Source organism: Neomonachus schauinslandi, chromosome 5 (assembly GCF_002201575.2).
Source record: "Neomonachus schauinslandi chromosome 5, ASM220157v2, whole genome shotgun sequence".
Lineage (NCBI taxonomy): Eukaryota > Metazoa > Chordata > Mammalia > Carnivora > Phocidae > Neomonachus > Neomonachus schauinslandi.
The window spans coordinates 15914131-15937765 of NC_058407.1; the positions used below are offsets into that span (position 1 = coordinate 15914131).

Here is a 23635-nt window from a genome sequence, read left to right on the forward strand (position 1 = left end):
GGATTCCAGCAGTGCTCACCATCCCCAGCGGCTTGGGCTTTACTAACCCTCATGACCGAGGATGCTGGAAAGTGTTTGGCAGAAGGCATTTGACAATATTTGCCTGTGTTCTGCTGGGAGCTGCCTCCAGATCACGTGGCCCCAATTATTTTAGGCTGCTTGGCCACTGTATTATTTGTTCTTAGAACGGGGATGGTCTCGAAGGTGATGGCAAGGGGGCTCATGGCAAGGAGGGAGAAGGTGGAGAAGCAAGTAGCTCCTAACCCAATTCCCCAAACAAGCCAAACGTCCCAACAGAGCTCAGCACACTCGGGCGGCCTTGGCAGGGAGACCAGTGTCCTTTCCTGGGCCTGCCCCCCTCGTGGTCCAGAGGGGCTGCACACTGCCATTGCAGAGAGGGGATGGCATGAAGGATGCACAAGCCTCAGAGAATGAGATGCAATGGTGTGGAGCTAGGTTCCTATTTTTTTTTTTTTTTTTTTTTGAGAGAGAGAAAAGAGTGGAATGGGGGGAGGGACAGAGAGAGAGGGAGAGAGATATAATCCCAAGTAGGCTCCAAGCCCAGCACGGAGCCTGATGCAGGCCTCAATCTCACAACCCTGAGATCATGATCAAAGCCAAAATCAAGGGTCAGACCCTTAACCAACTGAGCCAGCCAGGTGTCCCTTATTTATTTTTTTAAGAATTTTGTACTGTGGGTGAAGATACAAAATGGCAAGCCATTTGAGCAGGCAAATTTTAGTCCCATTAACATTTTTTTTTAAAGATTTTATTTATTTATTTGAGAGAGAGAATGAGAGACAGAGAGCACGAGAGGGGAGAGGGTCAGAGGGAGAAGCAGACCCCCCGCTGAGCAGGGAGCCCGATGCGGGACTCGATCCCGGGACTCCAGGATCATGACCTGAGCCGAAGGCAGTCGCTTAACCAACTGAGCCACCCAGGCACCCTCCCATTAACATTTTCTCGAAGGCAGTCGCTTAACCAACTGAGCCACCCAGGCACCCTCCCATTAACATTTTCTGAGTACCCAACACTTCTACTTCTTGACACCAACATGGAGAATATTCCCACAAGTGTGCAAGGGGGCGGGTATGAAGAAGTTCTCTGCAGCGCTGTTTGGGCGAAGATGAGATTTGGACACAACCTAAATGTCCATCAAGAGGCAAGTGGCGAAATCTATCTGCCGCTGTCTTACATGGAATCGTGCGCAGCGGTTAGTTACAATGAGGTTGTTCTTCACAGACTAACGTGGGTATGGCTTCAGGACATTCCAGTGAGGAAAGAGCAAGCTGTGGATCAATACAATGTGACAGGTTGTAGGACAGTATCTTTAGTGCGATGTCTGCATTCCTTTTGGAAGGGAGGAAATACGAAATTCTAAAAATCACAACTGGAAACTTGTCTTGGTGCACATACACGTAAATGCATAGACAAGAGACTAAACACACAAGCACTGCTTCTCTAGAGGAGGAGGCAGCAACTGCAACGAAGAATGGACGTTAGCCTTGTCAACGATGTTTTAGTTTTTGAACGAGGAAACATATCACTTGTGTAAATAAAATAGAAACAAAATAACTGTTTATTGAATTTGTGTCTTGCCTTTTTCTAAAACGCTAATGAAAGAAAGAGAAGAAAGTCAGACAAGGGAAAGAGATGGAAAAATACATGAACATCAGATTTAGCTCTGAACTCGCTGGTGGCCCGAGCAGAAAGGGTACACAGTCTGAATGATGTCATTTTCCCTTGCGAAATGGAGGGCGCGTCCAGTTCCTTTTGAGAGACAAAGCATTTGTGCTGAAACTACATTCTAAAAATTTTGCTCATGTGCAACTTTATATAGGCGGTCACGTGTCTTCCACCATGGTTTGAAGCATGACTCTGTTTTTATTTAAGAGAAATGTCCGTTGATGGGTATTAAGGAAGGCACGTGTTGTGATGAGCACTGGGTGTTATACGCAACTAATGAATCGTTGAACATGACATCAAAAACTAATGATCCATTATATGTTGGCTAACTGAACATAATAAAAAATAAATCAAAGGGGCGCCTGGGTGGCTCAGTCGTTAAGCGTCTGCCTTTGGCTCAGGTCATGATCCCAGGGTCCTGGGGTCGAGCCCTGCATCGGGCTCCCTGCTCCGCGGGAAGCCTGCCTTCTCCCTCTCCCACTCCCCCTGCTTGTGTTCCCTCTCTCGCTGTGTCTCTCTCTGTCAAATAAATAAATAAAATCTTAAAAAAAAATAAAAATAAATCAAAAATAAAATAAAGAGAAATGTTGGGGTGTCTGGGTGGCTTGGTTGGGCACCCAGCTTTTGGTTTCAGCTCAGGTCGTGATCTTGGGGTTGTGGGATCGAGCCCTACGGTGGGCTCCTCATTCAGCATGGAGTTTGCTTGGGATTCTTTCTCTCCCCTCCCCCCATTTTACAGGTGAGTAGACTGAGGCACAGAGAGGTTAAGGACCTCATCCAAGTTTCCACAGCTGGGAAGTGGCACAGCTGAGCGTTCATTCCTGGCAGTCTGACTTAAGAGGCTGCACTGTCTACCGGCTCACTGTTGCCAGGCAGATGTCGAGAATCATAGGGAAACAGGCATGAACAAGGTGATTTTCTTCACTCTCTTTCACATTTTTTATTCTGAAATGTGCAACGTGTTCAGGTTATTAAAGTCAGAATGTCTGCTGATTCCTTACATTTCTAGAAACTCCTGTGCCCAAAGTCCTTTATATAGATGCCTCGTTAGATGTCTTGGCAATATGGGAATTTGTGCGGCCACAATTTTGGGGGAAGGGTGCAGGCAGAGGTTTGACCAGGGAAATAGAGTAGAATTTTAAAGAAAGCAAAAAAGCAGCAAATGCAATGAGAAAAAAAAAGAATACAGGGACAAAAGGAGGGAAACAAGCCAAAGTCTGGAAATCAAGCTCCTGCAAACAACCTTGCTCTCCTTGCAGCCAAGCGAGGCAATCTTCTCTTGTTAGAGAAGATTGAGTTACGCTCCTGAGCGCTTTTCCCCCGATGCTGTTTCCCTCCCACCTGTGCGTGGATTAGCCAGGAGAATCTAATGCGATTTGCTCATTAAAGCCCATCTGCTTCCTCTTCTCATTTGTTCTCTCCTCTCCATCCTTCCCAAGTCTTCTTTCTCTTCCTTTCCTCCAAAGCAGGGGCTTTGCAGTTAAAGAGACCCAGCCAAGTTCCTGCCTGTGCCACTTCATGGTTCTGTGTATATTCAGGCAAATGACTTAACTGTCTAAGCTTTATTTTCCTCATCTGTGAAATGGGCATAACAATACCAACTTCAGAGAATCGTGAGAATGAGACCAGGCATGAGGCACATATAGGAAGTGCCTAGCATGGAGTCTGGCATGTAATAGCTCTTCGTTCCTTCCTTTCCCCACCCCTTTTTCCCTCCCCTTCCTTCCTTAATCCCCTCAAGTTTGCTGGGCTGGGCTGGGCTGGGCTGCTAGGGGGATAATAGCCCTAACTGACACGATGTTTGAGGGATGAATCTCAGGCGTGGACAGCTCTGGTGTTCAAAGCCACAACACAATTTCTAAGTGAAGCTCTTAGAGGAGAATTTACCTGTAAACCTCAAACATGAGAGCAACCACTTAAACAACATCCATTAAGTATTTCACCAAGTCCAGGAATTCCAAATATTAAAAAAAGGAAAGCCACTTGAAGTAGATAATGCTTGTTCATGTTATTAATATTAAAATAATTGTAGTATAGTTGCAATTGGGTATGAATTTATTAAAGACTCATTGGTGGGGCGAACAGACCTATGTTTCTATAATTTGCTGCAACGTTATTAATTGTAACAATGCATTCCATTAACTCAGTAAATAACACCCATGTGGGATGCAGTCCTTGCCAGTGTCTTGATGATGGGAAACAAAATCTACCCCCAAATACAATAAATATGAAAACCAAATCTCCAGTGTGGCTCTAAGTTGAGTATTTTACACAGAGCTGCAAATTAAATTGATTGCATGTGGGCTACTGGATGTCAAGTTCTCATGACAATGTCAAACTTCCCAGTGACACCCTGCTCTGTGCGTAGGAAGCAACACTTGCGTGAGCGCCCCATCAAGAGAGGACTTGCTGAAAATGAACTTACCATTGCAGGGTAGCAGGGGTGGAGTGGGGCTTGGATGCTCTATTGTTTTCTTTTTCCTCATCTGTTAAAGGAAAGAAAAAGGAGTGACCTTCAGTAGGAAAAGTAAAGGGCCTCTCAATTCTCCCAAGCATCCCAGTGCTCCCAAGCATTTGAGGAAACCTCAAATACTGATGCTCTGAAAGCAGTAACAGTTGGGCTCTTCCAACATGTTAGATATCTTCGTGAATAAGGCAAAAGGGGAAACTGACTTGTACAGAAAACTCTTAGAGCACTTTGCATTTTTCTTTGATGTAATTCGTTAGAGTTGAAGAGCTCTCTCTTCATCACTGAGCAATATGACTGTGTTCACCCAATTTACTATTTTTCCAGCTGCAGCTGGACACCTGCCTCTATGATTCGGACTCTAAGAACACACCATTTGCTCCTGCTAACCCCGCGGAAGAGTGTGGGGTAAGGGAGGGGGAGTGTAAGTGTCCAGGAGAATCAGGATAAGCAAAATCACAGTGCAAGGGCTAGCAAACTTTTTCTGTGAAGGGCCAGATACTAAATATTCTAAGGTTGGGGGGCCAAGAGGCAAAATCAAAAATATCATGTCATATTTATATAACAAGAGTAAATATATTTCCACAAAGTTTTATTGGTAAAATTCAAAATACAATAGTAGTAATTGAGTACAGTTTTCGTAATATAGGTCTAATAAGAATAATGACATTGTTTTGAGGGAGGAGGCAACATTTTTCTTAACTGGGGTTCAAAGTTCATATTCTCTACCATTGAAGAGATTACAAATAATCATTTGTAAAAACCATTCTTAGCTTACAGCCCTACGAAAACAGGGATCAGGCCAGATTTGGATTGTGAGGTTCTGGTTTGCGGACTTCCGCAACACAGCAACCTGAACAACAGATCCATCTTTGCATCTAAGAATTGCTCCCAGTTTCATTGTGGATTAGCTGAGAAATACATATAATTAGCTTCATCCAATTCCTAATAAAGCCTATTGATAGAAATAGTCAACATAAGATTTCTTGGGCCACAAAATTTGACCCAAGAAGACCGGTATGGATTACAGTCTCAAAAGAAAATTAATGATGTGAAAACCTACAACTATAATCAACAAAATTTATTAAGAACTTGTAAAATGGTCAGTGAAATAAATTTGTGGCGTAAATTTTATATGGAAAATGATCTGAAGATTTCAGTGAGACAAAAATGAAAGTGGAAGAAAGTGAAGTATGCTTAGCGAAAACAAATTTTTAAATAAATTACCCTATAACGTTGAGTTCAGAAAATATTTTCTTGATGAAAATTTATCAAGATAGGTATAATTCTGATAAAATGTCTCTTCATAAACACTGTGGCAGATACTGCTGTTGCTTATTCAACAACTATACATACTCAGCTTCTTGCTTATTCACAGAACCACAATTTATAGGGGACCATGTGTTCAAGGAGGGTGATTCCCCTCGAATCCTAGAGAGCTGAATGTTGATTAATTTAAATCTACCCATCAAGCCACTGATAAGGTAAGTGTGGCAAGTGACATGGTGCCGGCCTCTCAGACTTAGAAAAACTTTCTGGAAGCTTCTGGGGAAGATATTTTTCCCTAATAAAAAGGAATTGGAGGCCTTGATTTTGAACTTCTGGCCTCCAAAACTGTGAAAAAACAAGTATCTTCTGTTTTATGCAAAAGCAACAAACAGGTGACAGAGTCTGGCCTGGCCTGTTTTTTAACATGGCTGAGCAGACATGATAGGGAGGCAGTGAGCTTTCAACTGGGAAGAGAGCAGCCTAAGGATGAAATCCACACTGAGGTAGCAGAGAGGAAAGGGGGAGGGATTGGGGGTTCTGTGTGTCATGTTGTGCCTGATTAGCCAACCCCTAAAACAGCTGCCTCCCTCTTTTGTGAGATAATAAAAATGTTCTTAGTTAATAAAACCTCTTTTCATTGGATGTTCTCTTCCCTGCCACCAAAGCCTTCCTAACTGATACAAACACTCACACGAAATGTTCTCAGGGACAAAGTGTCCCAGGACATCATGGGCTTGACACCTGCTCACACTGCTTTGTCAGCCTAGAGTTCCTTCTAAATGTTTCTCAGCCTTTCCAGCCTAGAATAAATGACACTACCTCTTTGAAGCGCTCCCTGATACTCTCCAAGTCAGGCATTCTTCTAACTGTTCTTCTACAACCCATCACTGGTCTCTCAGTTGGACCGTTTAGCCACATCCACCTCTTCAACTTCAGTACCCTACTTAAGAAGGAGGAATGGTATCTTAGTCATCTCTGTGTTTCCTCCTAACAGTGCTTCCACTTGGCACTTGATTAAATATTTGAGTCTGCCTTCCACAAATGCCTTCAACTATCTTCAGAAAATAAATAGCACAATAAGGACCATGAACACATGAGTCTCACAAGAATATAGACAGACAGAGAAAACAATAGTCAACCTCAGTTGTTCACAAAGAAATAAAAAGAAAATAATGAGGCACAACTTTACATCTCCGAAAGTAACGAAAATTTAAATAATGATAATCCCCAGTGCTGGTACGTAAATGGTAAAACTGACAGCCACATACTTCTCTGAAGGTAGTGTTAACTGGTACAAAGTTTTTGGTAAGCAATTTGGCAATAATATTGAGAGCCATCTAAAACATCCAGTCACTTGACCTCACATTCCAACTCCTAGAAATTATACTAAGCAAATAATTGAAAAGAAAAGGCTATGTTGAAAAATGTGATCGACTGAGTTTTTTCTTAAACAAGGAAAAGCATACAAACAACCTAAATATACCACTTAGCTTATGCTGGACCATGATTAATGTTTCCATTCCCCTTAGAACTGGCAAAATTTTTCCTCCCTGCTTCTTTAAATTTTAGCTTTTCAGCCAAGCTGGATCAGATATCAAAAGATCTATGATCCAGAATCAGTGCCAAAACTTACTGGCCATGACTGAGCAAACCCCTCATTTTTCTTCATTTGTAAACGGTCACTTTACAGGGCCATTGAAATGACTATATTAATTAATTCAACAAATATTCACTGAATACCTAATTTATTCTAGCTAGACACTGGGGATAAAGAAATTAGATTCCTGTCCTTCAGTCTGGTTGAAGAAAGAGAAAGACAAACAGTGGCGAGAAAGGCCAAGTTCAGTCAGATGTGATAAATGCTGTGACAGGTAGGCAAGGGCAAGCCTGCCTGAGAAAGCCGAGGCTGTCAAAGAAGGCTTCCTGGAAGCAGTGGTAAGTGAGCGCTAAGTCTCGGAGTGTGCCAGAGAGCAAGGAAGGTGGAACCAAGTCAGGGGAAGGAAGGTGGAGAAGGTGAGGGACAGCCCAAGACATGGGGACCCATCAGATCATGCCACCCTCCCAGGAGTGAGATGGCCACAGCTTGGGTCCCTGTGGGGTGTGGGAAGGGAGCTGGAAAGGGACTTTTCTGACGTTCTAATGACTCTCTTTAAGCTTCCAGACAGTTTCTTAAACTGAGGATGATCATCATGCCTACCTTGAAAGGCTGATGGGGCAATGAGGACATGAACTTAACAGAGGCTAAGAGCTCCCAAACCTCCCAAGACACAGCATTTGAGCTGCACCTTGAAGACACAGTCCGGGTTTTTAAAATAACTTTGTTTTCTGTTCGCAAAAGTCATCCATGTTCATTTTTTAACTTTGGAAAATAGAAAATGGAAATCTAAGCCCCAACACAGAGAACTATTGTTTTAATCTTATTTACCTCCAGTCTGTTCTCAATGTTCTTGTTCACACCCGAGGACATGCACATCCCTAACTTAAAACAAGTGAGGGTCACATAGAGTACCCTGGCTTGTGGCCTGTGTCCTTCGCCGTTACAAGGACAGGTCAGAGTTTGAGAGGAGGACTCAGAGGGAGGGGGTGTCCCAGGAGGAGGCAGCATGAGAAAAGGCTGGGAGGACGAAACCCCGGGGCCCAGGGCAGCACGCTAGGGGTCTATTTGGCCACAGCCAGAAAAGCCCCTTGTTGGGGGAGACCTTCCAGTGCCTCCCATGCAGGTCAGACCTGTCTCTGTTGTGTCAGCTGCTTTCCCCCAATTAACCTTCATCATGGCCTATTTCTGACACCAGTAAATGGAAAGAGAACTGGCTTTGGGGGCAAGGCAGACCTAGGTTTGAATCCCAGCCTTGCCCCTAACTCTGGGTGGAACCCTGAGCAGTACCTTAACTCATCCAAGCCTGAGGGTCCTTTCCCTAAAACATGAGAATCGTAACTTAGATCACAAGGATGGCTTGAAAATTAAATATAGTATGTTAAAAACTAGACACATGAAAAAAAGAATACCATAACAACCCTAATAGCATTTACTGGCCAAGTATTTAAGCCAGGGATGTGCATTGCTTTTTTTTTTTTTTTAAAGATTTTATTTATTTATTTGAGAGAGCGAGAATGAGAGAGAGAGAACACCTGAGAGGGGATAGGGTCAGAGGACGAAGCAGACTCCCTGCCGAGCAGGAAGCTCGATGCGGGACTCGATCCAGGGACTCCAGGATCATGACCTGAGCCGAAGGCAGTCGCCTAACCAACTGAGCCACCCAGGCACCCGTGCATTGCTTTTTGTAGGTCATCTCACTGGTCTCCTCCTGAGTGTGCTATGAAGAAGTCTTATGTCCAACTTTATAAATAAGGACATGGAGCTTTGGTGAGTCTGAGTCCCTTGCAGGTGTTCTAGCAGCCAGTGAGTGAAGGTTGGATCTCATCCCATGCTCAGCATATGGTGGCTACTGAGGGTACTAACCAAGAACTGGTCTATCAATCATCAAACAGGTGCCTTCCACCTCTGCAGGCCCCTTGCTGGACCACTAGTGACTTTGTGCTCAGGGTCTGAACAGCCAGCCTCTTTCTCCCAGGAGAGGGTGTATGTCACAGTCAGGCCCCTCCTATTTGGTGGCTGTCAATCCCAATTCACCAAAAGTGCTGGTTGCTCATTCATGCATCAAATATTGATTGTCTGCTAGGTTCCAGCCCTGTGCCAGGGGCAAAAGGGCAAAAACAGACAGACAGGGTCTCTGCTCTCTTAAGCTCAGTCAAATTATCAGCAAATAGAACGTAAGGGCAAGTCCAGGATGTTACAGCAGCACCAACGTGGGACTGAGTTGGGCCTAGGGAGCTGACAAGGACAGGAGAGCACATTTTAGGTAGAAGGAAATAACCATAGTTGATAGAAACTTTAGGAACTGGTTCTGCCTAATTCTTTTTAATAGGCAAAAATGCCCCAAGCCAAATGAGATTCACGCCATAATTTCAGGCCAGCAAGATTCCCGGAGGCGCTCATGGCGCAGGTGGGGCCACCCATCCGCAACGGCCACCCTGCTCATCCTACCAAAGCCAGAGAGCAGCCGTCTTTTTAAAAGCCTCCGGGAGAGATGCTGCTCACTGCGGCTCTGTCCTGCTCCCCATTTGGCAGTCATGTCTCCAAACACACTCCAGGGAGTCTCAGTCCACTTCCCAAGGGTGAGCACCTCTGTTCCCCTCTCTGGATCCACCTCCCAAATGAAACTCTGAGGCCAAATTTCCAGGCTCCAACACTGGCTCCACCACTTGCTAGCTAGCTGTGTGACCTCCAACAACCTTTTGGTGCCTTAGTTTCTTGTCTGAGAAACAGGGGTAATAATAGCACCCAGCACGGATTGTAAGGATTAATTAGCCACTCCTGGCACAAGATACATGCTACCCTAAGTATTCCTTATTACTATAAGAGTTGTCACTCTGTTTTTTTTTTTAAGATTTATTTATTTAACAGAGAGAGACACAGCGCGAGAGGGAACACAAGCAGGGGGAGTGGGAGAGGGAGAAGCAGGGAGCTGAGCAGGGAGCCCGATGCAGGGCTCGATCCCAGGACCCCGGGATCATGACCTGAGCCGAAGGCAGACGCTTAACGACTGAGCCACCCAGGCGCCCCCAGAGTTGTCACTCTTCTGGAGGGGCCAGGCACCTGGATCCCCATCCCATCCATGGGGCTGCGCCTCTGGGACAGGGCTATTTGCTCCTCTCCAGTGCTCCTACAGCACCCTGCCTGGTCCCTAGCAAAGTCCTCACGGGCGTGGTCACTGCTTGCCCACCAGTGTGTCTGCCTGGCTCGTTTGCTAGCTCTTTAGGGCACGCACTGCCTCACCACTGTGTCTCCAGCACCCACACAGGGTCGGGGCTCAAGAAGTATTTGTGGAATGAAGGAATGAATGGCTAAGATAATACCACGATTAAATTCAGCCAGCCCATTGATTTCATAAGCATACAAATAATAATACCACCAGAGAACCTTTACTGAGGACTCACAACATGCCAGGCCCTCTTTACTTCGCTGCATTTAATTTTCACAGCTGCCCAAGACAGTGAATGGCTTACCACACAGAAAACATCACAGTGCTTGATGGACACTTTGTGCTTAATCAATTTTAGGCCTGATTATTAATATTATCCCCTTTTATAGGAGAAGAAAACTGAGGCTCAGAGAAGTGGGAAGCAATTTGTCTGAGGTCACACAGCTACTGGTGGAGCCAGGAGAGGACCCAGTCTAGCTGATGTAGAAACTTCCCAAACCCAAATATTATGAGCCTCACCCTCTCTTCCGACCTCTAGTACTGCACTAAATATTTTAGGGAAAGTATTATCTGCCTAATATCTGCTGATTGAATTCATAATATTTGGGAACCCATTCTAGAATGTTTCCTGCCTGGAGCCAGTGTGGCAGAGTTTAATATTGAAGGAGAAAGTTTCTAAATTAATTACTTCTTTTCAAATCCCAGGAAAGGTTCAAGTTTATGCGAGTCTCGAATTTCACTTCAAAGTTCTAATTCTATTTCCTTTCATTATACTAACCTGGCTGCACCTGGCCAGACCTCACCTGTTGGGAACATGGGCCTGCCAAACATTTCATTTCCCCTTATCCAACCCCTTCCCAGTCACTGCAAACGACACCAGCTGATGATCGTGGTGCCTGGACCAGGCCTTTGGCAGTGGGCACCAGCCCCTGGCAGGAAACCCTTCTCCCCGTGGGAACAGGGCTAAGTCCCAAACAAAACTGTGATGTTGGCAGCATTGCTCAGAGGGGGCCCCACACCTGCCTCCTCTTACCTACGCTGGGTGAATTCCTTCAGAACCCTGGAGTAAGAAAAGGTCTTTCTAATTTTGATATAAAACCCGAAAGCCATAACAGAAAATATTGATAATCCAAAGCTTCTATGCTGGGGGGGGGGTACCTACACCTTAAGTAGAAAGATAAAAATGTGCCTGGGAAAATTGCAGTCATACCACAGACAATGATCTCATTTCCCCACTGCAGAGAGAGCACCACTAAAACCAGAAGGAAAAAGACTAAGAACCAAGAGAAAAAAAAAATAGGCAAAGCACCTGATGGAAAAAATACAAATGTTCTTGAAATGTGAAGATATGATTAATCTCAATTAGTGAAAATGAAAACTGCACTAAAATACCATTTCTCAGTCTGATTGGCAATAATCCAAACCTCGACCACACAACTCTGCTGTGAGGCTGCGGGGAGCGGGTGACCTCCCGCCTCGTGGAGGTGGGTGTTGTGAAATGGTGCCTCCCCCCATGAGGAGGTCATCTGGCAGAATCTCCTGAAATCCCATATGCTCTTTATCCTTCAGATAAAGAGCAGTCCCACGTCTGGGAACAGATCCTACGGCTACATGTGGACACGTGGGAAATGACCAAACGCAAGGTTATTCGTTGCAACTTGTCTGTCATGGTCAAAGTTCAGGAACAGCCCAGCGCTCATCTGGTGAACTAAATTATGATACATCCTCACAGCAGAATGCTACATGACTGTGGAAAAAAGATTAAAAACCAGAAAAGAATGAAGATGCTCTCTGCTCTTACTGATATGGAACACTCCGGGGATTATTATTAAGTGAAAAAAAGCATGTCACAGCAAAATGCATATAGGCTGCTGCCTTTTTTTTGTGTTAGAAAGTGGCAAAAAAAAAAGGAGTGCCTGGCTGGCTCAGTTACTGGAGCATGTGACTCTTGGTCTCGGGTTGTGGGTTCGAGCCCCACGATGGGTGTAGAGATTACTTAAAAATAAAATCTTTTTTAAAAAGTCACAAAAAATATATGTTTGAATTTTTATTTGCATAAAGAAATAAAATACTGGCAGAATACACCAAAAAAGCACCAGAAATACTGGAAGAATACACAATAAACAAATAAAAGCATGCACCACTAGGGAGCTGAGGTGGGAAGACAGGGGTGGTGGGACCAAGACTTCTCAATGAGTACCTTTAAGGCATTTTGATTTTTGAACATAGGAAGTACTCTAAGTGTGGACACATTAAAAACTCCTCTACTGGGGAGGGAGCATCTGAAGGAAGAATCTATTCCTATGGTTAAGTGGTCCTGGAATGCCATAAACTGCAAGCAAATTACAAAGACTCATAACCTGGCATGACTCTACAGTATTTTGCTTTCCTAATATCCATTTACCTAACCAACACTGTGCACCTACTATGTACTAGGCCCTATTCTAGCAAGTGACACAATTAGGCATGCTCCCCTGCCCTCAGGTGGTTACGGCCCTTGGAGGGACCAAGTGGAAGGGCAGAGGGGCCCAAGCACAGATGATGGACTGGCTCCTTCTCCACAAAAGGAGAGGACTTAGAGACACTTGGGGGGACAGGAAGGGCAGCCTGTGATGGCAGAATGGATGGCTGAGGAAGGGGAGGATTCTGGGGGGTTGTCTTAAACCACGGCCTCCTCAGCCAGCCAGCCAGCAGTCTTGCACTTGGCTTCCCAGCTAGGAGTAAAACTGCAGCAGACACCCCCTGAGGGCAATCAAATGGTTAAAAGCCATCATGGGAAGACTTCCTTTGGATGTTCCCCCCGCCCCCTCCACCGCCAGGACCTCCCACTCTAAGTCTGTGCCCTTGCTCTAGAAGTTGTCAGAATGCCTTTCTGCTATTGGCAGGGAGCTTTTGTCCACGACTTGGTGGGAATACGAAAATGTTTCGCTACATTTCCTCTTCTCTGGAACCCATCTTAGGAAGTTAGAAGATCTCAAATTGGATAATAAATCGACATGCTAAGTGAGCAAGTGGGGTGAGGGAGATACGATACAGCCCTGAAATGTGAGGAGATTTTAATAGGATAATGATGAGTCACATGAAGCTGACCCGCTGTGACCCCGGTTGTAGGCTACCAAGCCACTGAGTGCCAACTTTCCTCTTCCTTGGCTGCAAAAATCCTCCGTCACCAGCAGACCATCGGTGACTGCAGTGATGAGTTGGTGAGGGGTCAGGGAGGGTGGTGGGAGAAGGTCTGCATGCCCAGTGAGGCCGGTGAGACAGAATGGCTGCCGGGAAGAACTGACAAAGAGGGGAGGGGACAGGACGCGGTGTGGACTATCTCTGGAGAAACAGAATCCCCTCCCCACACTCCCACCACCCCAACACATGCAGCCTGGTAATCCTTAGAGATCAAGGGCAGACTCTGGGCTCCCATGTAGGATATAGGATGGAAGCTGGAGTCGCTGACTTAGGCATTAAGGGAATAGTGACCTGAAGGGGGGGGGGATTGGGGCACATCTGGGTCACACTGCACTTGTTCTCTTTCCCAGGAGGGCAACAGGAGTCCCAAGGGAATCCCACTGGCTTCCTGCCCTGTGGACCCATCCTATTGCCCTTGTCTCTCCAACCCTCTCCATCCTACTAATGCAACCCTGCACTATAGCCTCATCCCCTCAAACTAGGTGGCAGCCCCCAAAGTGTCCCCCTGGCTCTAATCCACCGGCACGGAATCTCCACATTAACCTTCTGAAAGTGCCACTTTGATTTGTCTCTCCTCCACCCAGCTCCTTTCAGAGGCATCTTAGCTATCACATTCCAAACCCCTTATTTGGAATTTATGTCCCTCAATAATATGGCCCAAACTCACTTCCCTAGCCTGGTTTCCCACGATCGTTCAATCTCTCTGCTCAGGCCAATCCGGAAAATTCTCAAAGCTCAAAACCTTCCTCGTGGCTTTCTGCCTCCCAGCCCTCGACCGTTACCACTTAAAGGAACCACATGGATCCTCTGAGGCCCAACACAAATGCCACCTCCTCCAAGATGCTTCCCTAGTCACCTTCCAGGCTGTGACCTCTCCCGACTTCAGCATGCGTTCCAGTCACCTGGGGGTTGTATAAAGATGCAGAGAATGTGCAAGTGGGTCTGGAGTAGGCCTGAGAATCTAACAAGCATCTCTAACAAGCTTCCAATGAGGTTGTGCTGGAGCCCAGGACCAGTCCTGGGGAGGCGAGGTAGGACACCTCGCCTCATTCAAATGGAATTGATCACATACAGCCTTGTATTATTATTCAACAGTGGGCCTGAGCTTCGCTTCTAGATTAAAAATTCCTTGAGAGCACAGAACCACAGAAGAGGCTGTTTACGTGGTAGGAAGAGAGAAAGCTGTAAAATCAGATGCTACTAAGTTTGGGTCTTAACTCTGCCACTTACTTGCTATGACACTGAATGAGTCCCACAACCTCGGAATCTGCTTCCTCCTCTGTCTGTGAGAACACCTCCCTCCCAGAGGATTAAAGGAAATCGTGGTTGTGATTATGCCTAGTATACTGCCTGATGCTGAATATATTTAGTATTGAATATATTATTATAATACTCAATATATTAGTGAATACTGAATAATATTTAATTTATTTTCTATTTTAATATCGGCTCTCTGCCTTTTCCGTCCTGGTATAACTTTGGTTTTTATACGTAGTCCTGTCCGTAGTAAGTGCTCAGAGAATCTTCTACAGGAACTTCTGTTCTACCCATACAATTCTGCTCAATTCACACTCCTGGGCTCTCCTCACTGGACATGATGCTCCAACCAGTCCTGACCTGAAAATGCTTTACATTCAAAGTCTTCCTCTTTGTTGGTGAATATGCCATCAGAAACATAAAAACCTACTAACATCTGTTCGAAAGAAAATGCAATTTGTTCAGGTTGGAAATGGGCATTTGTGACACCCTGAATTATGATAAATAACCCATCCACTCCTGTTCAGACTCTCACTCATCAGGCAAGCCTTAGCTTGACCTCGCGGATCCAGGGTTTTCTTCCCAACGGCATTCTATCAAAATGTCTCATGTCCCATTTCCTCGTGCTCACTGAAGCTCTTGTTGATCAATTAAATGCCCGTCTTCTGAGCTGCTAAAAAGGGCATAATAGAAAGAGCACTGCATAGGAATCAAGACGTGGGTAGCAGTTCTGACTCTAGCACTACCCGAGGGTATGATTTTGAGCAAATAACTTCCCTTCCCGGAGACTCAGGTTTTTGATTCTAGGCTAATAAATGGATTATTCTCCCACTCCATTTCATTTTCACCAGGACTTCCGGTGCTAATGTCCGGCCATTACTCAGGCCAGTGGAAAAAATCTTTCTCAGCTGGTGGAACGTTAACCTCTCTCACCACCCAAGGGAAGCATTTCTACCTTCCTGGCCTTGTTCAGAGAGAAACACTGTGGCCAACCCTTTTGCCAGCCACTCAGTAGCCAATCTTGCATTTTTTTCCTACTTGCTAATAAAACCCCAGCTTTATTCGGAGCGGTGATGGGACAACCCCAGAAGAAAATCCTGATTTGTCTAAGACAGGGGTTGGCAAACTTTTTCTGTAAAGAGCCAGATAGTAAACATTTTAAGTTTTGGGGGGCCATAGATGATGTCTGTCACATATTCTTCTTCATTTTTTTCTCTACTCTTCAAAAATTTAAAACAAAACAAAAATGAAAACATCATAGGCCCTGGGCTGTATAAAACAGGAGGCGGGCTGGATTTGGCCTGGGGTGGTACAACCATTAAGAATAATTCTATTTTTTTCTATTCTTCTGACAAATTTTTGGTCACCTATCCTCCCTTTCAGCTACAGATGATAGCATTCTCAACACAATGTTAAGGAAAATCTACTGGGGGTTCCTGGGAAAGATTTTGTTGTTTTCTGATAAGAGGACGACACATAAGAGGAAAGCCAACTGGCACTTGCAAAACAGCTATTTTGTGACCATGAGGTTCTAACATGAGGACAAAAGCCAACAATCTGGGAGGACTTAGTAGAAAGACACACAGAGTCTGGGTCCTGGATGATGTTGAGCTGTTAAATAAATAAACCCTGGAATCCCCTACCTCCCATCTTTTAGTTAAATAAGATACTAAATATCTACATTGTTTAAACCACTGTCAGGTTTCTCATAATCCAAAGCATTCTTAAAATACTAAATCTGAGGGGGGTTTTTCTATTTTTTAAAACTTCTATGTGCCAGGCCCTGGGATTCCAACAGTGAACCCCACAACATTCCTGCCCTCGTGGAGCTTCCAGTTGAATAGAAGATGCGACAAGACACAGAGAAGAGCTGGTCTACCCTTCAGCCACTGAAAAGGGGTGATGAGCACTCAGCTCTGGTCTCGTATTCCTATGAACAAGTTATGAAATCCTCAACAGCAAGTCTTTGAAGCATTGCTGTCTGAGAGACCAAACGGTACAAAGACAAAATGACTAATGTTCAAAGGCAGACGGACAGACCCAAGTTCAAATCCTAGCTCTACCACTTACCAGCTATGTAACATTGGGCGAATTACTTAACCCCTTTGAGCTTCAGTGTTCAAATGTGTAAGATGAAGCTCATTATAAGATACCTCCTAAGGCCATTGAGATTTGAATGAGGTCATGGACTTAGAGCACTTGTAGCTCAGTAGACGACAACCATATATACCTGTAACTATAAACATATATGTATATAAAAGTTTGCTTAACAATATATGCTAAGGAGGAAAGGCTAGAAGGACATCAGAAGTGGCTTCCTCTGGATGGTGAAATGAGAGGTAATTACTTTTCTACCTCATATATTTTTTCCTAGATTTTCCAAAAATATATACACGATTCACAGCCAGGGGATATATTTTTTAATGTAATCTTTGTGTTTTGAAAATAAAAACAACATGTGGGCAGCAACTTCTTTGTTCTTTGATCCAGAGAGGAGTCAGGTGGCCCCATTCTACACCTAGCCCTGGCATGGACTCACTGTGCAATCTTAGAAAGTCACTTCACCAATTCAAGTCTAAATTTCCCTGTCTAAAATTGATGATAACCAGACTCCTAGTCTCTCCATAGTGAGATCGCTTGCACTGGCTTAACTCATTCACCGAAACAACTGTAAAAGCTAGAACAGCTATTTGAAGACATTGGAGAGCAGTCAATGCAGACAGGACTAGAGGAGTCACAGGCCTTGAGAGAAAGGAAGCACAGGATGTGCCCTCCACATTCACCCTGGATTTTCCCTGCGGATGCTTCTCAACTGCCACACTAGGAAACAGAACCCAAGCAAAGAGTGTGGTCTGTTGGGCTGAAGTCAGAGTTGGGGATGACAAAGTGACTCAACTCTAAGGAGCAATGTTCCAGAGAGAAGAGCCACAGAGAGGGGAACATACCTGCATTGGAATTCCCCTTGAATCTTTAGCCCACTCACTCGTGCAGAGAGTGAGAAACCAAAACCCAAGGAGAACACATCAGCTTAGTGGCTGAAGAACTGATCAACTGATCACTGATTAGTGGGGGAAGTCAGAGGTTGGAGTTCAAGCTGGATCAGGTAGAAGGAACTTGGTAAACACCTAGAGCTTTTAGCTGTGGACCCAGAAAAACTCTGAGCTTGGAGTAGAGACCCCGTCCTAGTAGCATAGACAAGACTAAAACAGATCAGACTTAACCAAGGCTTGACAGAATCAAGGAGACCTGCTGGTTCTCTACCTACCTGCTAGAACAAAATTTAACACCCTTTAGAGGAAGTTAACATAATTCACCCAAAGCCTCTCTAACTTTGTGTCCATAATGTCCACATCAAATCAAAACTAGAAGGCATCCTGAAAAACAGGACCAAAACCCTGAAGTCCAAAGAAAAAACCAGATCATAGCAGTTAATCCAGAGATGACTCAAATATCACAGTTACCAGACAGGGACTTTAAAATAACTATGGTTAATATGCTTAAGGAGACAGAGGAAAAGATGGTCAAAATAGGGGAAATGATGGACAAAACAGATGAAAAAAGGGGAATATCAACTGAGATTTGGGGGAAAAAAAGAAAAATCAAACGGACATCTACCATAGAAGAAAGAATATAGCATCTGAAGTTAAGATCATTTGGATAGGCTTAATACCAGGCTGGACATAACAGAAAATGAGATTTGAGAACTGAAAGTTCAGGAAGTCAATAGAAAACACCAAACTGAGGTATAAAGAGAGAAAAATGGACAAATCAGAGCAGAGCTTAAGAAATATAGGAGGTACATGGGGCGCCTGGGTGGCTCAGATGGTTACGCATCTGCCTTTGGCTCGGGTCATGATCCCAGCATCCTGGGATCAAGCCCCACATCGGGCTCCCTGCTCAGCGGGAAGCCTGCTTCTCCCTCTCCCTCTGCCTCTCTCCCTGCTCATGCTCTCTCTCTCTCTGTCTCAAATGAATAAATAAAATCTTTAAAAAAAAAAAAAAGAAAAAGAAACATAGGAGGTACAGTCAAAGGTCTAGTAGTCCCATAACTAGAGTGCCCCAAGCAGGTAAGACAGAATGGGGCAGAAAAAATGTTTGAAGAGCCAATGGTCAAGAATTTTACCAATCTGATGAACAACAACCCAAAGATTCAAGAAGTTCAGTGAACCCCAAGAAGAAAAAATATAAGAAAACCATATCTATGTACCTTATAGTCAAAGCGCTGAAAACTAAAGACAAAGAACAGATTCTTTAAGGCAGCCAGAGACAAAACGACACACTGCATTCACAGGGGTAAAAATAAGTCTGAAGACTAACTTTGGAAGCCAGAAGGCAATGAAATGACAACTTTAAAGTACCGAAAGGAGGAAAAAACCTCTCTAACCTAGAATTCTATATCCAGCAAAAATGTCCTTCAAAAATACAGGTGAAATAAAGATGTTTTTCATGTTTTCCACTACATGACACTGCACTACCCGAACTATCAAAGGAGTTTATTTGGCTTGAAGTAGAAAGGATCCCAGGTGGAAGCACAGACCTGCTGGCATGAATCAAGAGCCCTGGAAAGGGTAAATATGTGAATAAACAGAAAGAAATATTGACTGTTTAAAACAGTAATAATAATGTCTTATGGGGCTTAAAAATGTAGAAGTAAAATACATTAAGGCAATAGTACAAAGGGTGGGACAGAGGTAAATGGGGTTGAAGTGTGAGCATGTTCGTGACTGGGCTGGAAAGGAAAGAAGGGGTAACGTGAGGTGGACATGAGAGGACCACTTGAGAAGAGTATGTCTGGGAAGTCAGCCAAAGAAAACATCAAAGAAAAAATCTTAAACTGCATCATCCCTCCCAAAAAAGCAAAAAAGAAGTAATAAAGGAATAAAGACAGATGGGACAAATCAAAATTAAATAGTAAGTTGGTTGATTTAAGCCCAACAATGTAATTTAATTTGAGTGCATTACATTTAAAGGATCTAAATATTACAATTTAAGATACAGATGATCAGACTGGTTTAAAAACACGTATTAAAAACCTTAATATTCAATTCAGAAAGGTTAGAAATAGGAAGATGAAAAAATATACCATTAACTACTTGATCTAATTGACTTCATCCAATATCTGCTGAATACGGAGTCTTCACAAGTGTACATGGGCACTTGCCAAAAGAGACCATCTGTCAGGACAAAAAGCAAGTCTAGACAATTTCAAATATTGAAATCATACAGAATATGTTCTCTGACCAAGGTGGAATTATAATAGAAACCAATAACAGAAAAATAACTAGGAAATAAACAAATATTTGGAAAATGAAGCAATAGATTTCTAAGTAAACCAGGAGAAATCACAATAGAAATTGGAACGTGAGTTTAACTGAATGATAATGAAAGTATGATATCAGAAAAATTATGGGATACATTTAGGCAGCACTTAGAGGAAAATCTGTAACTTTAAATGCCTGTCTTGGAAAGGGTTAGATTCAATGATCTAAAAGTCTGTCTCAAAAGCTAGAAAAAGACAAAAAGTTAAACTCAAAGTAGAAGAAAGGAAGCAATATACAGAAGAGGAGCAGAAATAAATGAAATAGAGAAAAGATGTCAGTTGAGAAAAACAATAAGGCTAAAAGTTGCATCTTTGAAAAGACTAATAAAATTGGTAACTGGCAGAACTGATTGGGGAAAACAGAAAAACATAGATTGTCAGTATCAGAAATGATAGGGAGACATTGCTCTAGGTGCTAAATACATGAGAAAAAGTAACAAAAGGAAAGTTTAAGCAGTGTCATATAAAGAAATTTGAAAATTTAGATGGAATTAATTCCTTAAAAGTAACAATTTGCTAAAAGTGGGGCACCTGGGTGGCTCAGTCGTTAAGCGTCTGCCTTTGGCTCAGGTCATGATCCCTGGGATCGAGCCCTGCATCGGGCTCTCTGCTCAGCAAGGAGCCTGCTTCTCCCTCTCCCACACTCCCTGCTTGTGTTCCCTCTCTCGCTGTGTCTCTGTCAAATAAATAAAATCTTAAAAAAAAAAAACAATTTGCTAAAAGTAACACATCAAGAAATAAAATAATCCTCAAAGAAAACTCCAAACCCAGAGGACTTCGGTGTTGAATTCTCCCTAACATTTAAGAAATAAGTAATCCCAATCTTACACAAACTCTTCAGAAGAAACAAAAAAGAAGAAATTCCCACCTTTTTTTGGGAGGCCTGTATGACACCCGAAACTGAGAAGGGCATTGTAAGAAAGACAAATCAGAAGCCAATAAAATCTTATAAATAATAGGTACTAAAATTCTTAACAAAACAAGTAATCTAACCCAGAAATAGGAAAAAAGATAATACTTCTGACCAACTGCCATTTATGCCAGGAATGCAAGACTGGCGTAACTTTCAAAATTTAATACATGTAATTCACCATATTAATAGAACAAAGGAGAGAAACATACAATCATCTCAACAGATGCAGAAAAGCATTTAATAAAGGTCAACACACGTTCAAGAAAAATCTCTCAGCAAACCAGGGACTTGATCAGGAATACCTGCAAACAAAATCTACAGTAAGCCTGACATTCAATGGTGGAACAGAAAATGATTTTCCTCCTTAGGTCAGGAACAGGACAGCATGTCTACTATCACCACTTCAACTCAACATTGCACTAAGGTCTCTAAAGCACAGAAAAATAATAATATAAAGACTATAAAAGAAGATGGAAAACTATCATTATTCCCAGGTGATATGATTATGTCCATAGAAAAAATTTTAAAAGCATACTCATAATTAATAAACAAATTTAGCAAAGCAGCTGGACACGGTCATTACCTAAGAAATCAACTGCATTTTCATACGCTAGCAACTAACAATTAGAAAAAAATTTTAAATACTACTACTTACAATAGCACTGAGAAACATCAATTACCTAGGAATAAATCTAATGAAGGATGCACAAAACCTCTACACTAAAATCTATGAAATGCTGCTGAGAGAAATTAAAGGCCATTTAATACATGGAGATCTGAGGCCACATACATAGACAGGAAATCTGATGTTGGTAAGATGTCAATTCTTCCCAAACTGATTGTAGAATCAGTGTCATCTCAGTCAAAATCCCTGCAGGATTTTTTGTGACCTTTGACAAGCTGATTCTAAAATCTGTATGGAAATGTTAAGAATTTAAATTAACCAAAACAACCTTAAAGAATCTTATGACCCCCAAACAGACAAACAGACCAATGGTTCAGAATAAAGGTCAAGACATAGATCCACATGTATACAATCTCCTGATTTACAGCTAGTGGGTAAAGGATTCTTTCCAACAAGAGGTGCTCTATCAGTCAAAATTTAAAAATAAGAACTATGACTCCTCCCTCACACCATATATAAAAATTCCAGATAGACTTCTGATATAAAAGTAAAAGGTAAAATAATAAAACTTTTAGATAATAATATGAAAAATATCTTAATGACCCAGAGGTAGGCAAACATTTCTTAATACAAAACAAAAAGCACTAACTACAAAAGAAAAACACTGATAAACTGGACGTTATTCGAATTAAGAACTTCTGTTCACCAAAAAATATCACTAAGACAATGAAAGGCAGACTACAAACTGAGAGATGTTTGCAATACTTTTATCTGACAAATACCTCCTCCTGAGAATATAAAAACAATCCTTACAAGTCATTAAGGAAAAGACAAACAACACAACTTAAAAAGAAACCAACAGGCAAAGGATGTGAATAGGGAGATCACAAAAGCGGTATCTACAAGAATGTTCACCAATCTTTCTCAAACTCTTCCAAAAACCAGAAGAGGAGGGAACACTTCCCAACTCATTCTATGAAGCCAGCATTTCCCTGATACCAAGTCCAGACGAAGACACTACAAGAAAAGAAAGCTCCAGAACAATAGCCCTCATGAATATTAACGTAAAAGTCCTCAACAAAATCTAGCAAACAGAATTCAACAGTGTGTTAAAGGACTGTACACCATGACCAGGTGCAGTTTTTTATTCCCCGATGCAAGGATGGTTCAACATAGGAAAATCAATCAGTGAAGTACACTATGCTAACAGAATGGCCACATGATCATTTCAATGGGTACCAAAAAAGCATTTGGCAAAATTTAACACCCTTTCATGATAAAAACACTCAACAAAATAGAAATAGAAGGAAACTATCTCAACACACTAAAAGCCCATACAAACAACTCACAGTTAATATCATACTCAATGGTGAAAGACTGAAAGGTTTTCCTCTAAGATCAGGAACAAGACAAGGATGCTCACTTCTGCCACTTCTATTTAACATAGTCCTGGAAGGCTTAGTCAGAGCAGTTAGACAAGAAGATCACACACACACGCACACACACACACACCTTAAGACAAAACTACAGTAATCAAAATAGTGTGGTGCTGGCATAGGATAGATATACAGACCAACAGAATAGAATAGAGAGACCAGGAATAGAGCCTCACATATATGGTTAAACAATTTTTAACAAGGGTGTTGAGACCATTCAATGAAGAAAGAACAGTCTTTTCAACAAATGGTGCTGGGAAAACTGGATATCCACATGCAAAAAAATGAATTTGGACCCTTACCTTATGCTGTATACAAAAATTAACTCAAAATAGATCAAAGACCTAAACATGGGAGATAAAACTATAAAACTCTCATAGAGGAAAAGCTTCCTGGTGTTGGATTTGGCAATGATTTCTTGGATATGACACCAAAAGCGAAGGCAACAAAAGAAAAACATACACTGGGCTACGTCAAAATTAAGAACTTCTGTGCATCAATGGATACAACCAGTAGAGTAAAAGGCAACCCAGGGAATGGAAGAAAATATCTGCAAATCATATATCTGATAAGGAGTTTATATGCAAAATATATAAAGAACTCCAACAATTCAATAACAAAAAATAAACAGCTCAATTTAAAAATGGGTAAAAAGACTTAAACAGACATTTCTACAAAGAAGATATATGAATGATGGATAAGTACATGAAAAGATG

General features: G+C 42.7%; 1 protein-coding gene across 1 annotated transcript in view; it reads right to left on the reverse strand.

The window, feature by feature from the left end:
- The window catches only part of RFX4 (regulatory factor X4), a 133952-nt gene that overhangs the window by 100659 nt on the left and 9658 nt on the right, over window positions 1-23635 (reverse strand). Inside the window, exon 3 of the mRNA XM_021687598.2 lies at window positions 4112-4172. Within this exon, the coding sequence (XP_021543273.1) occupies window positions 4112-4172 (61 nt within the window). The remainder of the gene's footprint in view (window positions 1-4111; window positions 4173-23635) is intronic.